The 11,473-nt window shown below is 39.0% G+C and overlaps 3 protein-coding genes and 1 non-coding gene across 4 annotated transcripts; 2 read left to right on the plus strand and 2 right to left on the minus strand.

Annotated features, from left to right (window-relative positions):
- Positions 1-17: 17 nt before the first annotated feature.
- On the minus strand, positions 18-2,075 carry LOC106307753 (probable receptor-like protein kinase At1g11050). The gene has a single exon (XM_013744797.1). It carries the CDS (start codon positions 1,956-1,958, stop codon positions 84-86), a length of 1,875 nt encoding a protein of 624 aa, XP_013600251.1. The 5' UTR covers positions 1,959-2,075; the 3' UTR covers positions 18-83.
- Positions 2,076-2,826: 751 nt separating this feature from the next.
- TRNAR-UCG lies at positions 2,827-2,900 on the plus strand. Its single transcript has one exon. It is a non-coding gene; the product is annotated as a tRNA-Arg (tRNA).
- Positions 2,901-3,074: 174 nt separating this feature from the next.
- LOC106309677 lies at positions 3,075-5,117 on the minus strand. Its single transcript, XM_013746764.1, has 3 exons — positions 4,502-5,117; positions 3,708-3,831; positions 3,075-3,613 (listed from the first exon to the last, which is right to left on the minus strand). The coding sequence occupies exons 1-3, from the start codon at positions 4,934-4,936 to the stop codon at positions 3,234-3,236; spliced, it is 939 nt and encodes a 312-aa protein (XP_013602218.1). The 5' UTR covers positions 4,937-5,117; the 3' UTR covers positions 3,075-3,233.
- Positions 5,118-5,561: 444 nt separating this feature from the next.
- On the plus strand, positions 5,562-9,437 carry LOC106309655 (MLO-like protein 4). Its single transcript, XM_013746733.1, has 16 exons — positions 5,562-5,630; positions 5,739-5,942; positions 6,251-6,308; positions 6,398-6,609; positions 6,701-6,817; positions 7,088-7,148; positions 7,309-7,400; positions 7,501-7,575; positions 7,691-7,776; positions 7,884-7,933; positions 8,016-8,056; positions 8,153-8,326; positions 8,400-8,435; positions 8,522-8,589; positions 8,662-8,722; positions 8,827-9,437. Exons 2-16 carry the CDS (start codon positions 5,817-5,819, stop codon positions 9,280-9,282), a joined length of 1,713 nt encoding a protein of 570 aa, XP_013602187.1. The 5' UTR covers positions 5,562-5,630; positions 5,739-5,816; the 3' UTR covers positions 9,283-9,437.
- Positions 9,438-11,473: the final 2,036 nt, after the last annotated feature.

Here is an 11,473-nt window from a genome sequence, read left to right on the forward strand (position 1 = left end):
TGATCTTTGCATTCAAAATATATAAAAAAAAAAAAAAAAAAAAAAACTCCAAACTCCTCACATGAGTCTCCTTATTCTAAAATTTATCTAAGCATATCTCCGGAGTGTATTTGTAACCCGCTAAGCGCAGGCGATAAAGTGATACCGTTCCCATCGATGCGGTACGAAGGATGCGCGAGCGGGACTGGTCGGTCAGGAATGGGAGGAACTTCGATGTCTCCTTCAAGCATTCTCAACGCATCCAATATCGTCGGCCTCAAAGCAACCAAAACATGAGCGCATAAGATCCCAACTTGCAAGAACCTCTCCATGATCCCTTTCGGATTCGACATCCCCGAGCCTTCGTCTCTCAACAAAGCCGACGCAAGAGCTTCCTCTGTTCTCCCTGCCTTCACCAACGACCAAGCCCAATCCGTTATCAGAAACGTGTTTGGCGATCCGGAAGTAGACAGATCGAGAGCTTTCCTTCCGCACATTATCTCCAACACAACAACCCCGAAGCTATACACGTCGCTCTTCTCGGTTAGCTGACCGTACAACGCGTACTCCGGAGCCAAATAACCGTGCGTACCGGCCACTCTGGTGGTGAGATGAGACTCCCCTTCTCTACTCTGCTTAGCTAAACCGAAATCCGCAACCCTCCCTCTCATTTCGACGTCTAGCAATATGTTTGTACCTTTAATGTCACGGTGGTATATAGCCGGTTTAACTCCGTAATGCAAGTAAGCAAGCCCTTTAGCTACATCGAGAATAATACTCTTCCTCTGCGGCCATGTCAACGGCGTCTTGTTACTAAGCAAGTGATCGTCAAGATTCCCGTTAGACATGTAATCATAAACAAGATATCTCTGACTCCCACTCTCGTCATCAACCATACTACAACCTCTGAGTGGGACCAGGTTCCTATGTTTCAAGTTGCTAATAATCTCAACTTCGTTACGAAACTCCGCATCACCTTGAAACTCTGATTCTATCACCTTCTTAACCGCGATAACCGAACCATCCGGTAACACCCCCTTGTAGACGAAACCGAACCCGCCTCGACCGATGAAATTCTTCTGGGAGAAGCTGTTGGTAGCCTTCTCGAGGTCCTCGATTTTGAACCAGATCGAACCGGTGTTCGGTCTCCACTTCGGTCTAGACTCTTGCTCCTCCCAACCGACCTCTCCTCTTTTAACAACTCTACCGAACCGGAGATACAAACCGGTAATCGCCATAACCGCCAGGCCAGCTCCGGTTAAGCCTAAAACAAGCGCCACCACTTTATGATTCTTCTTCTTAGAGCTCAAAGGAGTTCTCAAGCTCAAGGAGAAGAGACAAGACAAAGCGTCATCCCCCTCGGGCCCGTTCTTGTTAACGATGCCAGCAGCGTAGAGGACAGCGAAATGGTAACAGTAAACACCGTGAGAGCTGTTACCGTCCAAACTGATCAGCTGCGTCTGAACGCGAAAGCCTGCTGCGACGCAAGCGTCGCAGCGGGTGAGATCGGTCAGGCCGGTGGCGCAGGCGGAGTCGAGCGCCGTCTTGGAACCGAGGCGGGAGATCCAGTCATTGGTGGTTTGGATTCCGGCGCAAGTCTCGTTGTTGATGACGAACTGGTTGGGGTCGAAGCAGAGGGAGGTGAGGTTGGGAGGGAGGGAGAGAGACTCGAGGTTTTTCTCGAGGTCGTTGAGGCAGGAGACGGAGGTGGCGAGGTTGGGGAGACGGAAGTTCGATGTTTGTTTGAGACGGTGAGCGAGAGGGATTCCGACAAGGGTTAAAACTGATTGGCAGCAGCTGTTTTTTCTCTCGACTGATCTGTCGTAGGTTTGGCAGTCGGTTGTGTTCCATGGGATCCTCGTGACGTGGCTGAAGTCTAAAGGACAAGTCTGCGACGGTGGCGGAGATGGAGCGGAGGCTGAGAGATTGACTATGGCGAAGAGGAGGGGAAGGAGGTAACGGAGGTTTGGTTTCGCCATGGAGAATCTGAGGTTTGTGAGGAAAAGTGAGTGATTGATTTGGACATTGAAAGTGGGAGATGAGAACAAAAAGTTGGATTCGTTTTGGGGGTTGGTCAAAGAGGCTGCTATTGATCTGTTAAGACTTTTTGGAAGCAACGTGGAAACTCGGAGTTTGTCCCCACCTCCAACTGCCAACACTGTCTGACGATGAAGATAATATATTGTATATTCTACTAATGACCACGTTTCATTACTGCTGTAAGAAAGCAAACAACGTAACATGGGAAACTAAAAAAGAATATACAACGATCAATAATAGTATTTTTCTTTTTTTTTTTTTGCTAAACAAACGATCAATAATAATTGAGAACAAAAAGAAATTTATCCTAAACAGGATTAATAAAGGCTTTAACAGGTGAACCGATGTCAATATCTATAGGATAAGTGGATATTTCATGGATTTGAGAAAACTATTAAAGGTGAAGGTTTGCCTACTGCTAACAAGATTATAAACGAGGAGATTTGAAAATACAGTTTAGGCTTATTTTTACAAATTATTATGTTGTTTTTCTATTATTATTTTTACAAATTATTATGTTGTTTCTTAGAGTGAACTGTTCTATATGATTCTTGATGTGAATAATACCAATTGTCTTCTTTTGCATATTTTTAGTTTAATTGTCTTCTTTTGCATATTTTTAGTTTATTGTCATTATTGTGAATCTTAAGGCTTTTAATTGGCTGGCATTTCTTTGTGGCTAGAAACATATGTTTTGTTGAACAGAAGTGCATCATCTTCAGCCCATGCATTTGTTCCAATGATTTCAATATTGGATTACAGAAACTACATATGCTATGTAAAGCAATATGCAATAAAATATTCAACGACCGCATAGCGCAGTGGATTAGCGCGTCTGACTTCGGATCAGAAGGTCGTGGGTTCGACTCCCACTGTGGTCGCAATTTTTGATATTTTCCTTTTTGGAGTTTTCTAGGAAATTTTGAAGCTGCATAACTTTGTAATCTTTCACATGCCAGATGCTCGCCACTGCTAGCTCATTGTTCAAAGGAAAGCTAGTCCCTTCTCAATTGAGCTTTTTGAGTGATAGACTCTATAGCTTTGGTCTCAATATCTTCAGTTCTCAGTTCTCACTACTAAAGCAGTAGTGTTGCTTCATCTCATACATATATATAGAGAAATACAACGTACTTCATTACTTATTATAACCACGTAATAAAAAGACATTCATGAACAAACTCTATATAACCTTTTATTTCCACCTCAAAGAACTGTCACATAAGTTTCAGCATTTTGAGTCTTCCTTCGTGCTCAGCATCAAGCTTCGGGGGAGTGTAACATCCATGAAGATCCTCCACAATATACTCCTTTGTGAGCTCTCGCTTAGTGAGGATATGGTAATGCCTCTGCCATATCCTCTGAATAGCCATAGTCGCAGCAAGAAACCCATACGCTAAACCAAGAATCGCAAATATAACAACAAAGACAACAACAAGAGCGAAACAAGCTTCCATTGACGCAGGGAAACAATCCAAGATCCCCCATCCGTAGCAGCAGTTCTGACACCCAGCCATCCTCGGGTCATTACCGTTGAGAGAAGAGCAGTGTAGAACGAGGCCAAGAAACCCAGTCAGCACAAAGAAGGTCACAACCCCTAATCAGATTCATGAACACACCAAATGTTTTAACAGCGTGTTTAGCTGTACTAAGTTATGAAAAAAAAGAGAGATTAAAGATTGAGGATTCACCGATGCAATAGTAGAAGGGGATGGGATGTTTAGACAATATACGATCCCAATCATCATTGAAAGAGTTGCGAAACTCTCCGTCTTTATCCATCATGTATGCAAGTCCAGCCATCACAGCAATAACCTATAGTGTCAGTCAGCAATCTTCTTCTTAGTTTCAGGGTCTCTAAAAGATTCTTACTTTCTTTAACATTTTCAGGCAAACTCTACGGCAGTAACATATAGTGTCAACAATCTTCTTCTTAGTTTCAGGGTCTCTAAAAGTTTCTTACTTTGTTATTTTCAAAGTGTTCTAAAAATCGGTTTAGGCCGCACCTATCTGCCCGTTTTGTCGGCAAATTGAGTATGAGCGAAACGATTTTTTTTTCAAAATGATTTCTTAAAAATCGGTCAGACATTCAGAAAAATTCGGACTAATCTCCTGCCTAAACAATAATTTTCTATAAGACGCCTAGCTATTTGTTGAACAATGATATTTTCAGACAAGTCTTCTAAAAATTAGTCTAGGATGCTCCTATACGTCGGCCTAGCCGGCAAATTGGGTATAAGCGATACGATTTTTCAAAACTATTTTTTAAAAATTCGGTCTAGACATTCCAAAAATCGGTCTAATGGTCTGCCTAAACACTAATTTTCTATAATTTTCAGACAAGGCTTCAACAATGGCAAGTCAAGAAAACAAAACCAATCACTTTCATCAGGTTCCAATGTCAAGTTCCCACACCGTGTAATGAAATTACAGTAACCAGGTCAAAATAACAGTTTATAACAACAGACAAGTGAGAGATACTCACAGTCTGCACAGCTAAGAAGACCAAAAGCACATCCCTAGCGACAAACAGTCTAAACTTAACTTTCCTCCGCCAAGAGTTGTTATCTTCAAAGGGCTCAACACGGAGGTGAAACTGAGCTTTGCAAGTAGTACAGTGAGAGAAGGCAAACCCTTCCTTGACCGAACGCCAATGATCTAAACACGAGCGATGCACGAATTGCTGAGTGCCTTTGCACATACACGGCGATATCAATTCATCCTCTAACAGATCACTATCGTTCTCTAGACAGATGCGACAGCAAGGGGCTGAAGCGGAATCGCCACCACTCTCCAAATCTTCTTCAGCGTTTATCTCGTGATCGGAAGAAGAAGACGATGATGGAGAGGTTCCTAATAAGGGAGCGGAATCACTGAGCTTCTGGGAATCTGGTTGCTGTAATTGTACTTCACCGTGCATTATTGATCAATTGGAGAGAGATCGAAAGGATTCGAATTGAAATGAAACAAAATTAGCGTCTCCGATGTCTGAATTTGTGGTCTGTCGGAAAAAAAAAAAAAGAGATCGTGTGAGGATGTAAGAAGCTTACAGAAGTGGAGAGAGAGACAAAACTGGAAAAGGGCTTAAGGAGGACGAAAAATATTATGGGGTGAGAGAGGTTCGAACTCTCGACCTCGAGATCACTTTTATCTCAGTGATTAAAGAGATCTTGGGATACACGTAACTTATAATATTAACCGCCGTCTATATTAGTAGCTAATATTATTACAATAAATCAATCAGACATAAATCAAACCGGATATTTATTACCAGACGGTGGATTAGATGGCTGCCCGATTTATAAATATGAGATGGTGGATGAAACAGTTGAACCGGTCGGTCAAGTCCTGAATCCTAGTCAACCGGAAAAAGATCGTGGGAGAATGGGAGCCGAAACCGGGTACAATGTTCTTTAATCATACATAAATCAAACCGGATTTTTAATATCAGGTGGGGGATTAAGCGGTTGAACCGGTCGGTCAAGGCCAGCTTTTGTGCATTATTAAAATTTCATAACGACTTTTAAGACAAAGCACATGAGAGGCATTAATGAAAGACGTTGGATGGAGAGGAAGAAGAAGAGGAAGCAGCCATGTGCGGCGGTTTCTACTTGGTACAGCATTCCATGAGCTTTCTCTCCTCCTTAAATTATTCTATTTATTTATAATTTAAATGATGAAAGCAAAAATAAAATAAAAAGCTAAAATCTTTATTATTCCAGTGTAATCACACAGATAGATGCAGATCGCTTCTCAAACATTCTCGGAAGAAAAGTTAGTTGCGACTTTACTCGCCGGAGATGGAGCATGTGATGAAAGAAGGGAGGTCTCTCGCAGAGACGCCGACTTACTCTGTTGCTTCGGTTGTTACTGTTTTGGTGTTCGTTTGCTTTCTCGTTGAACGCGCCATTTACAGATTTGGAAAGGTGAGTTCTTTTATTTGTTTTATGTCTACCAAGTGTTTGTTGAAATGCTCAGCTCGGATAATGAGTATATGAACAGGGAGTGTTCTCTGTGTTACTGGGTACTATAAAGCAAGAGTTTTGATGGTTAGAGATGTTTGTTTGTTCTTCGGGATTTGTGTTTATGGATTGCTGAATGTTAGGAGAAGAAGTGTTAATATTCTCACTTCAGGAAAAGTCATTATTATTACATGATGATTTTTTTTAAAAAACTGAAGTGGTCCATGAGATGAAGATGAGACGCTAATTTTTATGTCCTTTTGTGATTCCAGTGGTTAAAGAAGACAAGAAGAAAGGCACTTTTTACTTCTCTGGAGAAGATGAAAGAAGGTATATGTGTGGTCCTGATAAGTTGTGCTGGAAATAGTAGATGTGCTGTTTTCTTTTATAGATTTTGACTTATTAAGCTTTCTTGGTAGAGCTGATGTTGCTGGGGCTTATATCACTTCTCCTGTCACAAAGCGCAAGATGGATTTCAGAAATCTGTGTAAACTCTTCTCTTTTCAACAGTAAATTCTATATTTGCTCCGAGCAAGACTATGGAATCCATAAGAAGCTTCTTTTGGAACACACCTCTTCTACAAGCAACACTTCCTTACCACATCATAGAGCCCCTCATCAGTGTGGTCATGTAAATGTCTAGTTATCTATCGACTAAGCAGTCACTTTTCCTTTTACCTTTGATGATATATATCTGAATTGGAACTTGGATACAATGTCAGGGCCGTGAACCATTTGTGTCGTATGAGGGCCTGGAGCAACTCCTGAGATTCTTATTTGTCCTGGGTATCACTCATGTTCTGTACAGTGGCATTGCCATTGGTTTAGCCATGAGCAAGGTACACAGTCTAGTTCCTGAATCTTCATATGAGTGTTACATCTTTATTCTTGAATATTTTTCTATGTTGCTCAAGAAGGAAGACATATACTTTACTTGCTACCGCCTTTTAATCAAATATATTGTGCCGTTGTGTATATGTCAGTAGATTTAATCTTTCATCTAAAAATGAGAAAAAAACTTCAATATTATCTGTTGTTTACAAAGATAGTTGTTAAGGTGATGCAGAGAGAACATGGTGACAGTGTTGTATTTTAATCATGTGACACAGATTTACAGTTGGAGAAAATGGGAAGCCCAAGCGATCGTAATGGCTGAAGCAGATATCCATGGTAAATGACAGAACTCTCCTGTTTTTTCATTCAAGTAAAGCTTTCTATGTTTCTTTGGTGAATCTCTTCTTGAGGCACATGAGGAACTCTACTGTCTTAGGATTCCAGTAAACTTTTATAATTTCTTTATATATATGCTCTTATTGATATTGTTCAATAGCAAAGAGGACGAAAGTGATGATGCGTCAGTCTACATTTGTCTTCCATCATGCCTCTCATCCTTGGAGTAACAATCGTTTTCTCATCTGGATGGTAACTCGCTGCCATTTTATCTTGAACTGCCATATCTCCAGTTGTGAAAGACTATCAAAGAACATTCTATAGACTATATGTTTTTTTTTTGTTGTTGTAGCTTTGCTTCCTGCGGCAGTTTAGAGGCTCCATACGGAAGTCTGACTACTTTGCGCTTCGGTTAGGTTTCCTCACTGTGAGTACCTTTCCCTTCAAACATAAACTGGAACACTTCTTTGGTCTTCTCAGCCGATCTGGTAGCTGGCATGATTACTGTAATGAATTCGTGTTTCATTACTTTGTAATTTCAGAAACATAACTTGCCATTTACATACAACTTCCATATGTATATGGTACGGAGCATGGAAGATGAGTTTCATGGCATCGTTGGTATAAGGTACTCTTTTATTAGAATTCAGAAATCATCTAAGACTCTTTGATTCAAACTACAGTCTGAAGATTTCATGAGCTAATAGTGATGAATGTTTCTTGATAAATCAACAGCTGGCCGCTTTGGGTTTACGCTATAGTATGTATCTGCATAAATGTTCATGGTAACTCAAACGTTTATATAAAATACAAAGTAAACTCCATTTCCATCATCGCATTTAAGCTTTGTCATTGATATTGTTTCAGGCCTGAATATGTACTTTTGGTTATCATTCATCCCTGCCATTGTAAGTGAACAAAGCAAGAGCAAGCTAGTAGAACTCTTGAAATTCATATGACACTGACACTCAGAGCATGTGTTTGTATTTGTTTTGTTGTTCAAGCTTGTCATGCTGGTTGGAACCAAACTTGAGCACGTTGTCTCGAAGCTAGCGCTTGAGGTTAAGGAGCAGCAGACAGGCACAACTGCTGGGGCTCAAGTGAAACCGCGTGATGGACTTTTCTGGTTTGGGAAACCAGAGATTCTGTTGCGGCTGATACAGTTCATCATTTTTCAGGTAACAAAAACTACAATCCAATGACTCTTGTTTCTTCACAGATATGATTCTTATATACTTTCTGGTAATGCAGAATGCATTTGAGATGGCAACATTTATCTGGTTCTTGGTAAGAAGAGCATCTTCATCAACACTTAAGTCAACTATGTAAAGTTTTTTCAGATTTCTGACGAGATCTTTCATCTCATGTATCAGTGGGGAATCAAGGAAAGATCTTGCTTTATGAAGAACCACGTTATGATATCTAGCCGTCTCATTTCTGGGTGCGTTTAAACACACATAACAGTTTTGAAGCAACCAACCGTCTCTAACGATTTTTTTTGTGGTGAATGCAGAGTTCTTGTTCAGTTTTGGTGTAGTTATGGCACTGTGCCTCTCAATGTTATTGTCACTCAGGTTCTTCTTAACCTTTCATATATCTTCAACTTCCAAAATTTTAAGTCTATGAAGGTCTATGACTAATCATTGTTCATCTATTGGATTCACCTGAATGTGAACAGATGGGGTCTCGGTGCAAGAAAGCTGTGATAGCAGAGAATGTAAGAGACTCACTTCACAGCTGGTGCAAGAGAGTGAAAGAGAGGTCAAAGCACGCGAGATCAGTGTGTTCACTAGACACAGCAACAATAGACGAGAGAGACGAGATGACAGTGGGAACATTGTCAAGGAGCTCATCCATGACCTCGCTGAATCAGATCACCATAAACTCCACAGACCAAGCAGAGTCCATATTCGGAGCAGCAGCTTCATCGAGCAGTCCTCAAGATGAATACACTTCGAGAGTCGAAGAATATCTGTCTGAAACATTCAATAACATCGGTTCGATGCAACCTTTAAACGATGAGATTGAGATTGAGGTTGAAAGTGAAGAAGATAATGAAAGGCGAGGGAGTGAGAGTGAAGAGACTAATGGTGAAGGTGGAGAAACACTTTTTGATTTGTTTATGAGGACTTGATCTTGTTTCTTCTTCATCTTCTACTTCCTTATTGAAGCTTGGTAAAGTTGTAATTACATGACAATAACATCCATAAAAGCAAAAAAAACTGTAACAATGTAACAGAGTAAATCTTTTGTTGGTAACAAGGTTCTCATTTCGGTTTGGTGCAGTTTTGTTGGCTTGATTCATTTGATAAGGGTGTGAATTTGGACTCGTGCCTTGATGGATCTTTTTTTTTTTTTGCATATCTTATGGTTTCCTGTTTCTTTTTTTGTCTTTGTTTTCGATTTCTTCTCTCAGTTAAAGTATCCAACATGGCATTTCTTGCTGAGCCAACTTGTATGTAACTAATCTGTTCCTTCTGCAAAGTTTGATTGGTTGCTGGCCTAATCAGTATAGTGACTAACATTTTAGGGATTTTAAACAGCTTAAAACTTTGCTATAAAATGATTATTAAAATTAATTAATATATCAGCAAAATATATCCAAATTTTTTATATACATTAATTTTAGCGAACAAATAAAATTATAATAGTAAAATTTTAATATAAAGATATATAGATGACTGCGAATTGTGAAGCTGGAGAAACATTTTTTGAGTTGTTTACGAGGACTTGATCTTGTTTCTCCTTCTTCTTCTTGCTTAGTGAAGCTTGGTAAAGTTTTAATTACTTGACAGTGACATCCATAAAAGCAGAAACTAGTGTAACAAAGTAAAGCTTTTTGTTAGTATTCTCATTCCGGTTTGGTGTGCTTTTGCTCTTTTGATAAGAGTGTGAATTTTGGACAAAACTATCAATGTAGATGGTCATGTAGACTATTCAAGTCAACAAACAAACTATGTGGGATGCAGATCTCAATGTCAAAGTAGAAAGGATACCATGATAATCATGGAAATATCGATAAGTTCTAAAATATGGAAACCATTATTGGAGACAAACAAGGTTCAATTTCATATTGTATCCATTATGATGATAGTAATAATAATGCCTCCTTGCAAATGCTCCAACAATTTCTCGCCATGAACCTTCTCTTCGCTAACAAGCGAGTATGATTCATCCCCAACCTCAATGAGCTTAACCCTCCGAACACCATGATGCTGATTTGAACTAAGGGGTGTTGAGGATCCTAAAACCATCCACAAATATTGTCTGCCTTTGCTGGCTGAGATACTCATCGGCATAGATCTTTCTTCAACAAATTTGATCACCTGAAAAGGAAATTAGATTGTTTAAATTGTGGTTCTCCTCTACATTTTGATAATAAGTGGTCATACCTTTTTGAGAGTCTACAATCATAATGGTAGACAATACCCTCACCCATTGCATTTTCAACATATTTTTGAATCTCGCATCTTGAATTGAAGGACCGCAAATGCTCCAACATTAAAGTTTGATTGGTTGTCGTAGTAGTTGGCCTAATCAGTATATATTAATTGAAATATATACAATGTAGATGTAAGATTATAAGTGATAAACTAATATATACATGTAAGAATATAATATTAGCCACGCAAATATTTGATAAAAATATTGACAAAACAAAACAGAAAAAAAACAAAAATCGTCAAAATATAATAAAATCGATGATAAATTTATTTAAAATATAAAACATGAAACAAGTACGTTGTAAAACAGATTAAACCAAAATCATAACTAATTGATGTTAATTAGTGTAAACATAGAAATAAAATATATTTGTTTAAAACTATTTGAATAAAGTAAAAATTAATATCGAATCTTCTAACATTTTTTTAAATGAGGAGAAGCATGGGAAGAGAAGCCTTTTCTGAAGGTACTGATCACAGATTTAGGACTAATAAGCCACTAAGAGAAGATTTCTTTGTTTCATCACTACAGCAACTAAACATTTTTTTTGTTGTCAATCTTTGTTTTGACGATGTAACCTTTGTGGGAAGCTATAGTGTTTGAGATGAAGGGAAGTGATAAAACTATTAATGCATTAGCAGTCAAATGTAGATGGTCATTGCATTACCGCTCTGCATACACAACCCAATATGTAGACTACTCGATTTAACAAACAAACAAAAAATTACCATTACAACATTTACAGCCAAAGAAGACAAATGTACAGATATTAATAATACTAGTTCATTTATATAATGTTGTATTTATTTATACTAGTGAAGAAGAGAGAAAAGAATAGCACTAGCTTAAAAGTCTCTAAAAATCACAAGGAAAAAGGGAAA

This window comes from Brassica oleracea, chromosome C8, assembly GCF_000695525.1.
Source record: "Brassica oleracea var. oleracea cultivar TO1000 chromosome C8, BOL, whole genome shotgun sequence".
Lineage (NCBI taxonomy): Eukaryota > Viridiplantae > Streptophyta > Magnoliopsida > Brassicales > Brassicaceae > Brassica > Brassica oleracea.